We start from the raw sequence: 19,947 nt of genomic DNA, 5'->3' as shown, positions 1-19,947 counted from the left end.
CTAGTAGGATTCGCCCGCCCCCCTTCCTATTCCAAGTGGGAGAAGGGGGGAGGAGGAGGAGGAGAGAAGGAAGGAGGGAGGCGCCGCCCCCTCTCTTTGTCCAATTTGGATTGGGGCAAGGGGGCGCCGCCACCTCCTGGCCGGCCCTCTCTCTTCTCCACTAAGGCCCATGAGGCCCAATAACTTCCCGGGGGGTTCCAGTAACTCCCGGTACTCCGAAACTTATCCGAAATGACCGGAACCGTTCCGGTGTCTGAATGTAGCCTTCCAATACATGGATCTTTATGTCTAGACCATTTTGAGACTCCTAGTCATGTCTGTGATCTCATTCGGGACTCCGAACAAACTTTGGTCATCAAAACACATAACTCATAATACAAATCGTCATCAAACGTTTAAGCGTGCGGACCCTACGGGTTCAAGAACTATGTAGACATGACCAAGACACATCTCCGGTCAATAACCAATAGAGGAACCTGGATGCTCATATTGGCTCCTACATATTCTACGAAGATCTTTATCGGCCAAACCGCATAACAACATACGTTGTTCCCTTTGTCATCGGTATGTTACTTGCCTGAGATTCAATCGTCGGTATCATCATACCTAGTTCAATCTCGTTACCGGCAAGTCTCTTTACTCGTTCCGTAATGCATCATCTCGCAACTAACTCATTAGTCACATTGCTTGCAAGGCTTATAGTGATGTACTTTACCGAGAGGGCCCAGAGATACCTCTCCGAAACACGGAGTGACAAATCCTAATATCGATATATGCTAACTCAACAAACATCATTGAGGACACCTATAGAGCATCTTTATAATCATCCAGTTACGTTGTGATGTTTGAGCACACTAAGTGTTCCTCTGGTATTCGGGAGTTGCATAATCTCATAGTCATAGGAACATGTATAAGTCATGAAGAAAGCAATAGCAATAAACTGAACGATCATAGTGCTAAGCTAACGGATGGATCTTGTCCATCACATCATTCTCTAATGATGTGATCCTGTTCATCAAATTAAAACACATGTCTATGGCTAGGAAACTTAACCATCTTTGATTAACGAGCTAGTCAAGTAGAGGCATACTAGGGACACTCTGTTTGTCTATGTATTCACACATGTACTAAGTTTCTGGTTAATACAATTCTAGCATGAATAATAAACATTTATCATTATATAATGAAATATAAATAACAACTTTATTATTGCCTCTAGGGCATATTTCCTTCAGTCTCCCACTTGCACTAGAGTCAATAATCTAGGTTACATGGTAATGATTCTAACACCCGTGGAGTCTTGGTGCTGATCATGTTTTGCTCGTGGAAGAGGCTTAGCCAACGAGTCTGGAACATTCAGATCCGTATGTTCTTGCAAATCTCTATGTCTCCCTCCTTGACTTGACCACGGATGGAATTGAAGCGTCTCTTGATGTGCTTGGTTCTCTTGTGAAATCTGGATTCCTTCGCCAAGGCTATTGCTCCAGTATTGTCACAAAAGATTTTCATTGGACCCGACGCACTAGGTATGACACCTAGATCGGATATGAACTCCTTCATCCAGACTCCTTCATTTGCTGCTTCCAAAGCATCTATGTACTCCACTTCACACGTAGATCCCGCCACGACGCTTTGCTTAGAACTGCACCAACTGACAGCTCCACCGTTCAATATAAACACGTATCCAATTTGTGACTTAGAGTCATCCGGATTAGTGTCAAAGCTTGCATGGACGTAATCATTTACGACGAGCTCTTTGTCACCTCCATAAATGAGAAACATATCCTTAGTCCTCTTCAGGTATTTCAGGATGTTCTTGACCGCTATCTAGTGATCCACTCCTGGATTACTTTGGTACCTCCCCGCTATACTAATAGCAAGGCACACATCAGGTCTGGTAGACAGCATTGCATACATGATAGAACCTATGGCTGAAGCATAGGGAATGACTTTCATTTTCTCTCTATCTTCTGCAGTGGTCGGGCATTGAGTTTGACTCAACTTCACACCTTGTAACACAGGAAAGAACCCTTTCTTTGCTTGATCCATTTTGAACTTCTTCAAAACTTTATCAAGGTATGTGCTTTGTGAAAGTCCAATTCAGCGTCTTGATCTATATCTGTAGATCTTGATGCCCAATATGTAAGCAGCTTCACCGAGGTCTTTCATAGAAAAACTTTTATTCAAGTATCCCTTTATGCTATCCAGAAATTCTATATCATTTCCAATCAACAATATGTCATCCACATATAATATTAGAAATGCTACAGAGCTCCCACTCACTTTCTTGTAAATACAGGCTTCTACAAAAGTCTGTATAAAACCATATGCTTTGATCACACTATCAAAATGTTTATTCCAACTCCGAGAGGCTTGCACCAGTCCATAAATGGATCGCTGGAGCTTGCACACTTTGTTAGCATCCTTTGGATTGATAAAACCTTCTGGTTGCATCATATACAACTCTTCTTCTAGAAATCCATTCAGTAATGCAGTTTTGACATCCATTTGCCAAATTTCATAATCATAAAATGCGGCAATTGCTAACATGATTCGGACTAACTTAAGCATCACTACGGTTAAGAAAGTCTCATCGTAGTCAACTCCTTGAACTTGTCAAAAACCTTTCGCAACAAGTCGATCTTTGTAGACAGTAACATTACTGTCAGCATCAGTCTTCTTCTTGAAGATTCATTTATTCTCCATGGCTTGCCGATCATTGGGCAAGTCAACCAAAGTCCATACTTTGTTCTCATACACGGATCCCATCTTAGATTTCATGGCCTCAAGCCATTTCGCGGAATCTGGGCTCATCATCGCTTCCTCATAGTTCGTAGGTTCGTCATGGTCAAGTAACATGACCTCCAGAACAGGATTACTATACCACTCTGGTGCGGATCTTACTCTGGTTGACCTACGAGGTTCAGTAGTAACTTGATCTGAAGCTCCGTGATCATTATCATTAGTTTCCTCACTAATTGGTGTAGGAATCACTGGAACTAATTTCTGTGATGAACTACTGTCCAATTCGGGAGCAGGTACAATTACCTCATAAAGTTCTATTTTCCTCCCACTCACTTCTTTCGAGAGAAACTCCTTCTCTAGAAAGGATCCATTCTTAGCAACGAATATCTTGCCTTCGGATCTGTGATAGAAGGTGTACCCAATAGTTTCCTTTGGGTATCCTATGAAGACACATTTCTCCGATTTGGGTTTGAGCTTATCAGGTTGAAGTTTTTTCACATAAGCATCGCAGCCCCAAACTTTTAAGAAACGACAACTTGGGTTTCTTGCCAAACCACAGTTCATAAGGTGTCGTCTCAACGGATTTGGATGGTGCCCTATTTAACGTGAATGCGGCCGTCTCTAAAGCATAACCCCAAAACAATAGCGGTAAATCAGTAAGAGACATCATAGGTCACACCATATCTAATAAAGTGCGGTTACGACGTTCGGACACACCATTATGTTGTGGTGTTCCAGGTGGCGTGAGTTGGGAAACTATTCCAGATTGTTTCAAATGAATACCAAACTCGTAACTCAAATATTCACCTCCACGATCAGATCGTAGAAACTTTATTTTCTTGTTACGATGATTTTCCAATTCACTCTGAAATTCTGTGAACTTTTCAAATGTTTCAGGCGTATGTTTCATCAAGTAGATATACCCATATTTGCTCAAATCATCTATGCAGGTCAGAAAAGAACGATACCCGTCGCGAGCCTGAACACTCATCGGACCGCATACATTGGTATGTATTTTTCCAACAAGTTTGTTGCTCGCTCCATTGTTCCGGAGAACGGAGTCTTGGTCATCTTGCCCATGAGGCATGGTTCGCAAGCATCAAGTGATTCATAATCAAGTGATTCCAAAAGCCCATCAGCATGGAGTTTCTTCATGCGCTTTACACCAATATGACCTAAACGGCAGTGCCATAAATAATTTGCACTATCATTATTAAACTTATATCTTTTGGCTTCAATATTATGAATATGTGTATCAGTACTGTTGAGATTCAACAAAAATAGACCACTCATCAAGAGTGCATCACCATAAAAGATATTACTCATATAAATAGAACAATCATTATTCTCTGATTTAAATGAATAACCGTCTTGAGTCAAACAAGATCCAAATATAATGTTCATGCTTAACACTGGCACCAAATAACAATTATTCAGGTCTAAAACTAATCTCAAAGGTAGATGTAGAGGTAGCATGCCGACGGCGATCACATCGACTTTGGAACCATTTCCCATATGCATCATCACCTCGTCCTTAGCCAATCTTCGCTTAATCTGTAGCCCCTGTTTCGAGTTGCAAATATGAGCAACAAAACCAATATCAAATACCCAGGTGCTACTACGAGCATTTGTAAGGTACACATCAATAACATGTATATCAAATATACCTTCACTTTGCCATCCTTCTTATCTGCCAAATACTTGGGCAGTTCCGCTTTTAGTGACCAGTCCCTTTGCAGTAGAAGCACTCAGTCTCAGGCTTAGTTCCAGACTTGGGCTTCTTCACTTGAGCAGCAACTTGCTTGTCGTTCCTCTTGAAGTTCCCCTTCTTCCCTTTACACTTTTTCTTGAAACTAGTGGTCTTGTTGACCATCAACACTTGATGCAAAGAGCTCGGGAATAGTCTTTAGCATCGCTTGCATATTATAGTTCATCACGAAGCTTTTGTAGCTTGGTGGCAGTGATTGAAGAACTCTGTCAATGACACTGTCATCAGGAAGATTAACTCCCAGTTGAGTCAAGTGGTTGTGGTACCCAGACATTCTGAGTATATGTTCACTGACAGAACTATTCTCCTCCATCTTGCAGCTGTAGAACTTATTGGAGACTTCATATCTCTCAATCCGGGCATTTGCTTGAAATATTAACTTCAACTCCTAAAACATCTCATATGCTCCATGACGTTCAAAATGTCGTTGAAGTCCCGGTTTTAAGCCGTAAAGCATGGCACCCTGAACTATCGAGTAGTCATCAGCTTTGCTCTGCCAGACGTTTATAACATCCGGAGTTGCTCCTGCAGCGGGTCTTGCACCTAGCGGTGCTTCCAGGACATAATTCTTCTGTGTAGCAATGAGGATAATCCTCAAGTTACGGAGCCAGTCCGTGTAGTTGCTACCATCATCTTTCAACTTAGCTTTCTCTAGGAATGCATTAAAATTCAAAGGAACAGTAGCACGGGCCATTGATCTACAATAACATAGACATGCAAAACACTATTAGGTACTAAGTTCATGATGAATTAAAGTTCAATTAATCATATTACTTAAGAACTCCCACTTAGATAGACATCTCTCTAGTCATCTAAATGATCACGTGATCCATATCAACTAAACCATGTCCAATCATCACGTGAGATGGAGTAGCTTTCAATGGTGAACATCACTATGTTCATCATATCTACTATATGATTCACGTCGGTCTCAGTGTCCCGAGGCCATATCTGCATATGCTAGGCTCGTCAAGTTTAACCCGAGTATTGTGTGTGTGAAAAACTGGCTTGCACCCGTTGTATGTGAACGTAGAGCTTATAACACCCGGTCATCACGTGGTGTCTCTGCACGATGAACTGTAGCAACGGTGCATACTCAGGGAGAACACTTGTACCTTGAAATTTAGTGAGAGATCATTAATGCTACCGCCCTACTAAGCAAAGATGCATAAAGGATAAACATCACATGCAATCAATATAAGTGATATGATATGGCCATCATCATCTTGTGCCTTTGATCTCCATCTCCAAAGCACCGTTATGATCACCATGGTCACCGGCTTGACACCTTGATCTCCATCGTAGCATCGTTGTCGTCTCACCAACTATTGCTTCTACGACTATCGCTATCGCTTAGTGATAAAGTAAACCAATTACATGGCAATTGCATTTCATACAATAAAACGACAACCATATGGCTCGTGCCAGTTGCCGATAACTTCTACAAAACATGATCATCTCATACAACAATTTATATATCATCACGTCTTGACCATATCACATCACAGCAAGCCCTGCAAAAACAAGTTAGACGTCCTCTACTTTGTTGTTGCAAGTTTTATGTGGCTGCTATGGGATTTTAGCAAGAACCGTTCTTACCTACGCATCAAAACCACAACGATTTTTCGTCAAGTGTGTTGTTTTAACCTTCAACAAGGATCGGGCGTAGTCAAACTCGATTCAACTAAAGCTGGAGAAATAGACACCCACTAGCCACCTACGTGCGAAGCATGTCGGTAGAACCAGTCTCATGAAAGCAGTCGTGTAATGTCGGTCTGTGCCGCTTCATCCAACAATACCACCGAATCAAAGTATGACATGCTGGTAAGCAGTATGACTATTATCACCCGTAACTCTTTGTGTTCTACTCCTGCATATAACATCTACGCATAGACCTGGCTCGGATGCCACCGTGGGGAATGCAGTAATTTCAAAATTTTCCTACGATCACGCAAGATCTAGCTAGGATAAGAATAGCAACGAGCGGGGAGAGTGTGTCCACTTACCCTCGTAGACCGAAAGCGGAATCGTTTTATCAACGGGGTTGATGTAGTCATACGTCTTCACGATTCGACCGATCCTAGCACCGAACGTATGGCACCTCCGTGTTCAGCACACATTCAGCTCGATGACGTCCCTCGCACTCTTAATCCAGTTGAGGCCGAAGGAGAGTTTCGTCAGCACGACAGTGTGGCGATGGTGATGATGAAGTTACCGGCGCAGGGCTTTGCCTAAGCACTACGACAATATGACCGAGGTGTGTATTTGTGGAGGGGGCAACGCACACGGCTACAAGATCAACTTGTTTGTTCTAGGGTGCCCCCTCCCCACGTATATAAAGGAGGGGGAGGAGGAGGCCGTCCAAGGGGGGAGGCGTGCCATGGGGGAGTCCTACTAGGACTCCAAACCTAGTAGGATTCGCCTCCCCCCTTTCATATTCCAAGTGGGAGAAGGGGGGAAGGAGGAGGAGGAGAGAAGGAAGGAGGGGGCGCCGCCCCCTCCCCTTGTCCAATTCGGATTGGGGCAAGGGGGGCATGCGCCACCTCCTGGCCGGCCCTCTCTCTTCTCCACTAAGGCCCATGAGGCCCAATAACTTCCCTAGGGGTTCCGGTAACCCCCGGTACTCCGAAACTTATCCGAAACGACCCAAACCATTCTGGTGTCCAAATGTAGCCTTATGTCTCAACCATTTCGAGACTCCTCATCATGTCCGTGATCTCATTCGGGACTTCGAACAAACTTCGGTCATCAAAACACATAACTCATAATACAATCGTCATCGAACGTTTAAGCATGCGGACCCTACGGGTTCGAGAACTATGTAGACATGACTGAGACACATCTCCGGTCAATAACCGATAGCGGAACCTGGATGCTCATATTGGCTCCTACATATTCTACGGAGATCTTTATCGGTCAAACAACATAACAACATACGTTGTTCCCTTTGTCATCGGTATGTTACTTGCCCGAGATTTGATCATCGGTATCATCATACCTAGCTCAATCTCATTACCGGAAAGTCTCTTTAGTCATTCCGTAATGCATCATCCCACAACTAACTCATTAGTCACATTACTTGCAAGGCTTATAGTGATGTGCATTACCGAGAGGGCCTAGAGATACCTCTCCGAAACACGGAGTGGCAAATCCTAATCTCAATATATGCCAACTCAACAAACACCATCGAGGACACCTGTAGAGCATCTTTATAATCACCCAGTTATGTTGTGATGTTTGATAGCACACTAAGTTTTCCTCCGGTATTCGGGAGTTGCATAATTTCAGTCATAGGAACATGTATAAGTCATGAAGAAAGCAATAGCTATAAACTAAACGATCATAGTGCTAAGATAATGGATGGGTCTTATCCATCACATCATTCCCTAATGATGTGATCCCGTTCATCAAATGACAACACATGTCTATGGCTAGGAAACTTGACCATCTTTCATTAAAGAGCTAGTCAAGTAGAGGCATACTAGGGATACTCTGTTTGTCTATGTATTCACACATGTACTAAGTTTCCGGTTAATACAATTCTAGCATGAATAATAAACATTTATCATGATATACGGAATAGTATAAATAACAACTTTATTATTGCCTCTAGGGCATATTTCCTTCAGTTACGATCACGGGAATCACTAGATATGGGACTTCAGGGTGGACAATTGCTTATTCCCCCTCTTAGGTAACTTTGGTTCTTGTCTGTACTCGGACCCATGTTTCTCCCATTGCCATGAATGGTGTAATTATGGGTCATGTTGACCTCTGATTGATGAAATATTTATGTATTGGCATATGTCTATTTTATTATCATTTGTATTTGTCTCTTCATCTCTTTTAGTTGTATTTGTTGTGACGTCCATCCTGTTCACCAACATTATGACATTGCATGTATGTTATGAAGTCATATATTGGGGCGACAAAATGCACTTCTAGTCCCTGTAAAATTGCAAAGTCTTTATTGGGACTAGGACCACATCTTGGGCGTTACACCTGAACCGAGGAAGATAAAGATCGCCTTATGAGAAATAAACATGCCTTGGGAGCTAGCCCTCATAAAACATCACCACTTGCAAAATGTCACAAGGTCAATACACACTGGATTCAGAAACCTATCCAAGACGGAACCAGGGTTGCAAAACCATTTGTATTGGGGAGAAAAAATGGATAATTTATTACTTGTTGTCAAATGGCACGCGACTCATGTTGCATCTACACCAACTTGCCTATCGACACATGAAACTTGTTCAACATAGGGCATCTATGTATGTCAACCTTCCACCTGTAGACATATGAAGTACACTTGTCATAAGGGTTCTACAACAATCTCAGGTTGCCGACGAATTCCAGAAGAGAATCTGCAGTGAGAGCAAGGCATCAAGAGGAGAATCGCCATCGGAACCAACCAAGATAACAAGAAGGGGGAAATCCACAAGCATCTACATCAACCTTACTCTATTACGAGTACCAATGGGGGGCTTGTTGATGATAAGTCAAATCACTTATCGTCGTCCTTCCCTTTAACGCACATGCCACACAAGGCTCAGGGCATCTCACCGACACCAGAAGGATCGCCACTACCTCAGGAGGAGGTTTACTGCCCGAAGTTGAAGGAACAAGGAAACACTCTATGACTAAGCAGAAAAAGGCGTAAATGTGTTGTAAACCGGCACTGCATCATGACTTTGTCCCCGAACACCCCGTGCACAGACATGGAAGCCTTCCATGACATGTGCTATATAAGGGGCCCTAGGGGCATCATGAACGGTGACGTGGGCTCGACAATGACTGTGTGCGAGGGAGGACATGATGCAGGAGGGGTCAACCTATGAGAGGGTGTGTGTGTGGCTGTGGCATTGGGGGGGTGGGGGAGAATAAGTCAGGTAATGGTCGAGGAAGATGTGTGAGGCAAGGAAAGGTAAGGGTTGGCGTGAAGAGACGCTATGCGTCGGTGCTGGGCTCTTCGTCGTCTCTGCTAGGTTCGGGAAGAGGAGCTTGGTGGCAGCTCAGCTCCGCTGTCTTGAGCTAGTCTAGGTTTGGAGATTATATGCTTAGTCATTTTCTTAGCCATTTTTGGTGTCAACCGGTTAATCCATCCAATTCAAAAGTATTTGTTGGTCATTACCCATAGTAAGTGGTATTATTAAAAGCTTCTAAAGTCGTGGGTTTTTCTTAGAAGAGGCCCTAAACGTGTGTATTGGCGCAATATCCTATGTAAGAATATAAGACGTGTTGCACTCAGAAAGTAAGATCAGGATTATCATCTCTACTATTTTTTACTCCTTACAAAAAATCTTCATTTTCCTACCACGCAGAATGCTTTATCCAATTTCCATCCTTTTTTGGGTACCTTTCCTTGAAAACCGCATTAACTACTTTATTGAGTTACCAAATAAACATATATTTTCTTTGGTAAGCCAATAAGTGATTATCTATTTCTTAAAAAAGAATAGCCTTCCTTTTCCTACCAGGAAAAGTGCTTGGTCCAACCATCCATTCTTTTTCTAAGTACCATTCCTTGAATTCAGCATTAACTGTCTCACCTTTTATTTACTTCCCAAATAAACATATTTTTTTGGTAAGCCAATAAGTGATTATCTATTCCTTGCTGAAAAAAAGAATAATGGTCCTTTTCTTGCCAGGAAAAGTGCTTCGTCTAACCTTCTATCCTTTTCCTCAGTACTATTTTGTGAGAAACATCTTAACTGTCTCACCTTTTATTGACTTACCAAATAAACATATATTTCTTTGATAAGCCAATAAGTGATAATGAAATAAAATCCTAAAATGTATTTGGCAGGTAAATCACGGATAGGATTTGATAACATTGATTTACTCAACCATTTTAATATGGCCAGATAAATCATGAGCTAACGTAGTACTCACTTCATCTAGGTGTGTAAGTCACCTTACGAAAATCAGGTTTTCCCAAAATGTTTAGGCGCCCTTCATTAATTTCCCGTCTTGGTTCCCTCCCAGTCTCGTTCGCCAGCGAGCTTTGCCTCCTATGCCTCGTTATCTTCCAGCGAAAACTCATTTTCTCCTGTTTTTTCCTCAGGTAATGACCAATGCATGCAGCACGTCTATGCGTTGATTAGGCGAGAAATTAAAGTGGCTTTGCATGCTAGAAGTACGTGGGCCCGTGTGGGAGCTAAAATGATTAAATGCTATGTTTAGAAGAAAGAAATCTGCACTTTGATTGGAAGGAGGACCGGTCCAGATTTTCTTCTCTTCCAATTAGCTTGCACCTAGGTCGCGATGCACCTTCTAATGTGACTTAGAGCAACTTTAGCAGATCCCGCATCCGCCCCTGACCCGCAAAATAACCGCCAAAATGCAGGTACAGGCCGGAAAGCCTGCCCGACCAGACCCTGCATCCCTTCCTGGCCCGCAAAAAAATTTGGGGCGCGCGGCAAATTCTCTGCCCCAACCCAGGAAAACGTCGGTTTCCCCCTCGTGGCTGCGGTGCCCTGCATCGGAGAGAAGCAGTTGGCGGGAGGGACATTTCAGCCCGCGCGCTTTCCCCCTCCTTCCGCCGCCGCCCGCCCTTTTGCTTCCGCCTGCCCGCCGCTGGCGATTCCGGCCATATCTGCGGGCGGAATCGCGCCCCGGGGCCGCCCCACACCCTCCCGCGCGGAGCCGCTGCACCGCCCCTCCGGATCCGGCGAGAAGAGCCACCCCCCGTCGCCGGGGATCGACCACCGTCGAGCGCACCCCCTCGTTGCCGCCCGGGATCAGCCGCCATCGGTTAGTCCTTTTTTTGTGATTTTTGCGAGCTGCGTAGTAGATTGACGCGCCGGTGTGCGTGTAGATGGAGTTGACCCCGTGCGAGAAGTTCTTGCTATCCGATTCGGACGACTCGGATGTTGAGAGCATGCTTGCGAACTTCCGGCAGCAAACATTAGTCATGGCGCTTGCCGTGAAGGAGCATGAAGACGAGCACCGGAAGAGGAGGCGAGGATCGACTGTCGGTCGTTTGTGCATTCCTTGGAATCGCCATCTTGGGAACGAGATGTTGATGCAAGACTATTTCGCGGAGAATCCTACATATCCTCCGCACCTCTTCCGGAGAAGGTACCGAATGCGCCGATCCCTCTTTGTGAAAATTGTTGAAGCTTGCGAGGCAAATTGCCGGTATTTTACTCAAAGAAGAAATGCCGCGGGCTTAAAGGGATTTAGTGCATATCAAAAAATCTCCGCAGCTATGCGGGTGATTGCATATGGCGTTCCGGCTGACTATGCCGATGAGTATCTTCGCATTGGTGAAGATAGCACAATTGAGTCTGTGCGTAGATTTGCGAAAGTGATCATTCGTGTCTTCGGTCCTGAGGATCTTAGGGCACCCAATGAAGATGACACAAAGAAATTGATGGCATCAAATGAGATGAGAGGTTGGCCTGGCATGCTAGGTAGCATTGATTGTATGCATTGGAATTGGAAAAATTGCCCCAAGGCTTGGCAAGGAATGTATTGTGGCAAGTCTCGTGATGCAACAATTGTGCTAGAGGCCGTAGCATCCGAGGATTTATGGATTTGGCATTGCTTTTTGGTATGCCGGGCACTCTCAATGATAGCAATGTGTTGCAACGGTCTCATTTGTTTGCTAGGCTTGCTAGTGGTGATGCTCCTGCTTGCAACTACACTATTAATGGGCATGAATACACAAAGGGGTACTATCTTGCAGATGGTATATACCCTCCTTGGTGCACATTTGTCAAGAGCATCAAAGAACCCAAAACAGAAGAACAATGTGAATTTGCAAGGGTGCAAGAGGCAGCCCGAAAAGACATTGAAAGAGCATTCGGTGTTTTGCAATCTAGGGTTGTCATTGTCCGTGGTCCTGCTTGTTTTTGGGATAAGAAAACCTTGAAGAACATAATGACATGTTGTGTTATCCTGCACAATATGATTCTTGAAGATGAGAGAGGATTGAACTTAGAATTCTTTTACGACAATGTGGGTAGGTGTGTCAAACCAGCAAGAGACCCAAACCGCATTAGAGCTTTTCTTTAGACATACAAGGAGATTGAAAATATAGACACCCACTTTCAACTTCAGGAAGATCTCATTGAGCACCATTGGCAAAGGGCTGGACAATAACTTATTTTTGTATTCATTTGTATTTGTATTCATGATAAATTTTATATTGCACTATTTAAGTTTGCTACGGTTATTTGAATAATTATTTGTAATGCGGATGATTATTGTATTATGTTTGATTGGAATAATTCAGTTTGTTTTTGATTGTTGAATTATGTTGTATTTGATATTTGCGGGCTGATAATATGCGGGATGCAGCAGCGCAAAGAGCAGACCCCGTAAAGCCGACCCGTAAAAAAATATATCTCGCGAATATATTTTTTACGGATCCGTTTGGGGGGTCTGCATCTGTGCCAGCCCAAGCGGACCCGCAAAATCTGTTTTGCGCGAAGTGCAAACGCGATTTGCGGGCCGGCAGGATGCGGGGTCTGCTAGAGTTGCTTTTACACACCTAGACGGAGGGAGTACTCGCTCCGTTCACAAATTTTGAGGTGTTTTCGATATTTCAATATAAAATATATACATATTGAAATGGGTGAATATACATCTATATATGAGGGGAGCAGAATATTTACACAACATTACAAATCGCACGGGCAATTATATATCTAGTCTACAGGGGAGCGAAAAACTAAGCCAAGGGTGCGAACAAATTTTTTTTTTGCGAGAAGGGTGCGAACAATATGTGGCCCATTACCATCCACGCGCTTATTGGCTAAAAGAAGAATGGCGAACTTAGCTGCATCTGAGCTACTTTATAAGCGTGATAGCTTACGTACACTCCATTCCAAATTACTTGTTGCACATATGAATGTATCTAGATGTATTTTAATTTTAAATACATCTATTTTAGTGATGAGTAATTTGAAATAGAGGGAATAGTTTCCAAATAAAAGCGGATCTTAGTACTATATCACGTACTGCCAGATAACAGTGATGCACATGCGCGTGCCAGCCAAATATCTTGCACTCGGACGTTGCTGACTCGAAGGCCCCACTTGTCATAGGCCCAAACCGACACTCTCGAGGGCGATGTAGGTGTGAACCGGTGCTCGTTTGTGTGTGCGCGCGCTCGGTTAATCAGGTAATTTACCACAGCATCCGCGCCCAACTCCGCGTGAACACGTGATCGATTCCATCGTATATATATATACTCGTGATCCCCACTTCCTTCTCGCATTTCTCCTCCAAAAATAAAAGAAGCTCCTATCGGAGGAGCAGCGGTCTCGCGCGGGCAACTAGCTACGCTCCAATTCTTTTGAGATATAATAATTGTAATGGACAAGGAGCAACAGCGCCATGACGAGCTCGAGGCGCCGCTGCTTCCCGGCGACGGCGGGAAGGCCGCCGCCACGGCCGGAAGCGCTTACGCGCTCGTCTGCTCCCTCGTCGCCTCCGCCATCTCCGTCATCTACGGTTACAGTAAGCAACCCTGTGCCACCTACCTGCAGATGATCTAGCTGTGTCTGTCTTGTATATGCATGTACCATGCATGCACCTTCTACGTTTTGCATCAAAAAATTATTTTGATCCGCTCTAGGTCCTGCCTGCCTGCCAGATATGCGGCAATTCATCGCGTCAGTAGACCGATTAAGAGCACTTTTTTCATCTTACATGAAGACTATTCGTGTAAATTTGGTCTGTATAATAAAACTCGATTTCATGGCGTACGTGATGCCGGATCTATCTGGTTTGCGTGGTCGCAGATCGAGGTGTGATGAGCGGGGCGCAGAAGTTCGTGCAGGACGACCTGGGGATCAGCGACGCGCAGATCGAGGTGCTCATCGGGGCCACCAGCATCTACTCCCTCGTCGGCTCGCTGGCCGCGGGTTGGGCGTGCGACTGCGCGGGGCGCCGCCGCACTATGGCGCTCTCCGCTGCCATGTTCTTCGCCGGCTCCGCGATCACCAGCGTGGCGGGAGGATACGCGGTGCTGATGGCCGGACAGCTCGTCGCCGGTGTTGCGTGTGGGTTCGGCCTCGTCGTCGCGCCCGTCTACATCGCCGAGATGGCGCCGGCGGCGTCCCGTGGCTTCCTCTCCTCCATCCCCGAGGTATGCTCGATTCGTTCGTCTTCATCTAATTGATCTTACGGCTCAATTATAATTAACCAACTTTTTTAGCGAAATAATTAATAAATTAACTATACTTGTCGCGAGTGCAATGCCTGTATGATGCTAGCTACATTCCTATTTTGGGCTGTGCTAGTTTTGTGTTAATAAAATACGAGTACTACATGTTAGTAGTAGGTTAAGTAATAAAATATAAATATTTTCCTTGATCGAACTGGATCCTAGGATTGCTGGATCAGTACGTACGTGGGGTGGCGCCTGGCGGAAACAAATACTACTATTCAAAGATGATTGCTGAGAAAGATAGAGTGATGAAAAAAGAATACTTGAGAGAGAGAGAGAGAGATTAATCATTGAGACGACTTTAGTTCGGACGAGTCACGTCAGACTAACTGTCTGAATAATAAAGCGAATACGAATCGAACTTGTCTTTTTGATGCGGGAGGGATCGAACTATTCTGATGTAACGCAGAGTTATTATCGTAGTCATGATTCGTTGGCACTTGGCCACACAGGGTACACATGCATGAATGCACCGCAAATTATTGTTCCGTCAAGGAGTAGATGAAAGGAAAGGAGGGAGTAAATATAATCTTACCGAAAGCAAATGTACAATCTATCTATCACAATCTATCTATCCCTTGCTTCCGACGAATGCCTGGATGGTTCGACCACAGGCGTGGGTGCCTTGTCATCCGCTCAAGTTCCGCTTTCCCGGTTAGCAGGCGCATTATACATCCAACTGGGGCCAAACTGACAAAACTCGCCGTCTAGCTCCCGTTACCAATTTTTACTCTCATGTTCTCATCGAGATCGTGAGGAAAACACACTGAGAAAGTGACAAATTACCTACTCCATGTAAAAGACTGGTCATATAAAGATCTAGCTAGATGTGTGAGTGTCATTTTAGCTCTCATGGTATTTGCCTGTCAGTCATAAATTCATAGTAATTTCGATGGGTCAATACATGTTGTCTTATTTACCCTCTCTTTTATATGCCTGCCACGTCAGATCGCCGGCAACACGGGCATCCTGCTCAGCTACATCGCCGACTTCGCCCTTGCCGGCTTTCCCAACAACGTCAACTGGCGCCTAATGATCGGCGTCGGCGCCCTCCCGCCGCTATTTCTCGCGGTCGCCACGCTCCTCGCCATGCCGGAGACCCCGCGCTGGCTCGTACTCCACGGCCACCACGACGAGGCCCGCCTTGTCCTCGCCCGCACCACGGGCGATGCGGCCCTCGCCGACCGCCGCCTCAAGGAGATCGTTTCCTCCGCGCAGGAAAGCTCCAAGCAGGCCGTCCCCGGCGGCAGCGACGGGACGACCCGGTCGACAAGCGTCTGGCGCGACATACTGATCCGGCCGACGCGGTCTGTCCGTCGCGTGCTGCTCGCCATCCTCGGCCTCCAGTTCTTCCAGCAGGCGTCCGGCGTGGCGGCTCTCGTGTTGTACGCGCCGCGGGTGTTCCACCACGCCGGAGTGACCTCCCAGTCCGCGGTTCTCGGTGCCACGATCCTCCTTGGCGTCGCCAAGATTGTGGCCATTGTGATCCCGCTCTTTCTGGCTGACCGGCTGGGCCGGCGTCCCATGCTGCTCACCAGCGCGGGCGGCATGACCGTGTCTCTACTCGTGCTAGGCTTGTCTCTTCGAGCGTCGCCGACGGCACACGCGGGCGGGAGCGCCGCGTGGTGGGCCGCCGCAACGAGCGTGACGGCCGCCGCAGCGTTCATGGCGACCTTCTCGCTGGGGTTCGGGCCAGTAATTTGGATGTACGGGTCAGAGATCCTGCCGCTCCGGCTACGCGCGCAGGGCACTGGCATCGGCACGGCGGTGAACCGGGTGATGAGCGCCGTGGTGGGGATGACCTTCATATCGCTGTACGAGGCTGTGGGCATGGCCGGAAGCTTCTACATCTTCGCGGGGTGCGCAGCAGCGTCCTGGGTTTTCGTCTACGCACTCCTGCCGGAGACCAAGGGGAGGACCCTCGAGGAGATGGAGGCTCTCTTCGACGATTCCGCCAAGTCGCCATCGCCGACGACGCAGTGATCGATAATGTGCGAGTGCAAGCAGACGCGGCGCGCGCGGGGGAAAGTTTGTAATTCTTACCGGTAAAGAATTGTCGCTGTTGGTGTTGGCCCGATCAAGCAGTTTGTGGTATTTAGAGCCAACCGGCATCCCTAGTGACAAGCCTAAAATACAATGTGATGCTGAGGTCTCGGAGCACTGTCCAACTAAGATTGCTATTCACCCTATACAGTGATCTGATATCATTGATGGTATTAAGCTTCTCAAAGCTTTTGTCATTGTACTTCTCTGCAGTATCGGTGATATTATCAATAGGGAGTGAAATTCGTCATTAGTTTATTAACTCATACTGATTGTATGCTTTAGCAGAAAGCTTAAGAAGTGATCGATTTAGGCCATAAACTCGTTTATCTGATATAAATACAGCCTAAACTGATTTCGAAGGAAAAAATTGCAAACTGACCATGACAACCAAAACTTTGACCGCTTGGGAACTGGCTTCTTTTACAGAGAGATTTTTTTATAGGCAAATTGACCGTCACAAGCTAAACTAATGTCATTGGAGGAGAAAACAGTCACTTGGCATGGGACTCGATCCCACACCTTTGGTCGTGAGCCGGCTTGCTAGACACTAGAGTAGTAAGTGGTCTGCGTACATACTGATACTGTCACGCTAATTTACATTTGTGTGATGAATCAATGTAATGAACAATAAACTGATTGCTTTATTGATAAGGGATTACATGTATCGGGGAGACGTATCGAACAAGAACGTCAATTGCCGAAAGAATAGTAGGGGATGTGTACAGGAACAACACGTCGGTTACAAGTGTAGATTTCCTTAATTATATGTGTTAATTAAATATCAACACTTTCCTAATTTACGCCTGTCCATGTAACTTCATCCTTCTTTAAAAGTATTTCTCCAAAAACCTTGTAGAAAAAAATGAGGAAATATGCCATGAAAAAATCATTTCAGAAAGGAAAACGTTTGTCGCCGGACGACCGGCTGAAACTCAGCCGGCCGCTTTCCCACACGCGTACGAGGCGAGCAGTGGCCCCACGCAAACCCACTCCGTACCTTATCTTCTGTCGTTTCCCTTTTTTTCTCACCTGCTCGTTCTCCTTTCGTCTTGTTCCTACGCTTTTTCTCAGTTGCGCGTACGAAGATCACTGACCTAGCCGGTCTTCTTCCCCAATCTCATCCGCTCGCGGTGGCATCGGCCTTCTCCCTCGCAGAGCACGTCAACCCCCGCCCGCCCATCTCTTTCCTCTCCACGAGCTTCGAGCTTCCACCCATCAGCTCTTTCATGGCCGCGCCGCGAGCACCCAGCCTCATGCCCCGCGCGGCCGGCCGGGATGCTGTGAGCCGTCGATCCACGTAAAGGTTTGCACCCTGCAAGTGCTGTGACGGAGCTTCGAGAAGCTGCAACCGTATTTTTTTTGCTGGCATCAGCTCCTTTTTTTGCTCGAACCAGCTACTGAATTTGTTGGAGATCCTTAATGGGCGTCTGTTTTTGCTACAACCGTGTTATTTTTCTCTGCTACAAACCATTGCCTTTTGCTACAATCGAATGGCAGTGTAGTTTTGTGGCCGGATGATGAATTGTGGCCGGAGATGGCAAAAGGTTGCAACCTGTGACCAAGGAGCTGCAACCGGCAGAAGAAAATGCTACAACCGTTTATGGCTAGCTACGATTTTTTTTAAAAGGGGGGACTCCCCGGCCTCTGCATCAGGAGTGATGCATACAGCCATCTTATTAATGAAGCAACAAAAAATGCGTACAAAGTTCCATAGTCTCTAACTGAAAACAATAAAAAGCAGCCCACACAGAGCACATAAGGCTAGAAACACTAACTAGCCAATAAAAGAGCCACAACCGGCTGGCTAAAGAGATAGGGAAACTAATTGCCTATCCTATTACATGACCGCCATCCAAACCGGTTGAAGATATCCCGAGCAACCATCTCCCACCGGGTAGACCCAGTAACCAAATGCTCCCTGGCCTCCATCGGAGTGAGTAATGACCATGAATGGATCAACGCCGTAGCTCGGAAGATAACCTGCAAAAAATGAATTCGTGATGATCTGTTAAAAACCAAATCATTTCTGCACAGCCAGATGGTCCACATTAAAGCACAGACTCCAACCCAAATATGTCGTGCTATTGTAGAGTCAATCCCATATAGCCAATTCCCAAATAAAGCATTAACAGTATTCGGTGGAGTTATAATAAAAGCAATGTGGACCGTCTGCCAAAGAACCTTGGCCAGCGGGCAATCAAAAAAGAGATGTTTAATTGTCTCATCTCGATCACAGAAACTACACCTAGTAGGTCCTGTCCAATTACGCTTTATTAAGTTGTCCCTTGTTAGAATAACTTGTTTATGAACAAACCACATAAACACTTTTATTTTCAAAGGTACTTTGACATCCCAGACACTCTTGGAAGTTGGAATGGAGCTTGTATTAATAACATCAATATACATTGACCTGACTGTAAATACTCCAGACGTAGTCAACTTCCAGCGTAATTTATCCGGTTGGTCAGAAAGTTGAACCTCCATTAGTCTCCTAACTAACTGGAGCCAAACCTCCCAACGATTGCCCGCTAATGACCGTCTAAACTGAATATTAAGGGGGATAGTTTGAAATACCGTTGCCACGAACACCTCACGTCGTTGAGCAATACGATATAAAGACGGATACTGAATGGCCAGGGGTGAGTTGCCCAGCCAAGCGTCCTCCCAGAAACGTGTAGTGGCCCCATTGCCAATGACAACTTTTGTCCTATTGAACATTAGTTGTTTGACTTTCATGAGCCCTTTCCAGAAAGGCGAATCCATCGGCCTAACTGTTACCTGGGACAAAGTCCTAGTCTGGAGATACTTGCTGCGAATGATTTGCGCCCACATAGCTTTCGAACCGCTAGCGAGCTTCCACAACCACTTACTAAGAAGGCATCTGTTCTTAACCTCAAGATTCTCAATGCCAAGCCCGCCTTGGTCTTTGGGTCGACAGATAATATCCCACTTAGCAAGCCAGTATTTTCTTTTAAGCTCATCACCCTGCCAAAAGAAGCGTGATCGATAGAAGTCCAGTCTTTTCCTCACTCCCACTGGAACCTCAAAGAATGATAAGAGGAACATAGGCATACTCGTGAGTACCGAGTTTATCAAAACTAACCGGCCTCCATATGACATGAGCTTACCCTTCCAGAAGCTCAGTTTCTTTTCAAATCGATCCTCGATACACTTCCACTCTCTGTTTGTTAGCCTACGATGATGA

At 45.5% G+C, this 19,947-nt stretch overlaps 1 protein-coding gene across 1 annotated transcript; it reads left to right on the top strand.

The window, feature by feature from the left end:
• The first annotated feature begins 13,716 nt into the window (after positions 1–13,716).
• On the top strand, positions 13,717–16,936 carry LOC123110873 (putative polyol transporter 1). Its single transcript, XM_044531504.1, has 3 exons — positions 13,717–13,984; positions 14,269–14,615; positions 15,645–16,936. The coding sequence occupies exons 1-3, from the start codon at positions 13,840–13,842 to the stop codon at positions 16,677–16,679; spliced, it is 1,527 nt and encodes a 508-aa protein (XP_044387439.1). The 5' UTR covers positions 13,717–13,839; the 3' UTR covers positions 16,680–16,936.
• Positions 16,937–19,947: the final 3,011 nt, after the last annotated feature.

This window comes from Triticum aestivum, chromosome 5B, assembly GCF_018294505.1.
Source record: "Triticum aestivum cultivar Chinese Spring chromosome 5B, IWGSC CS RefSeq v2.1, whole genome shotgun sequence".
NCBI lineage: Eukaryota > Viridiplantae > Streptophyta > Magnoliopsida > Poales > Poaceae > Triticum > Triticum aestivum.
Note: the sequence above shows the minus strand (reverse complement) of the source record. Positions and strands in the feature narration are given on the sequence as shown.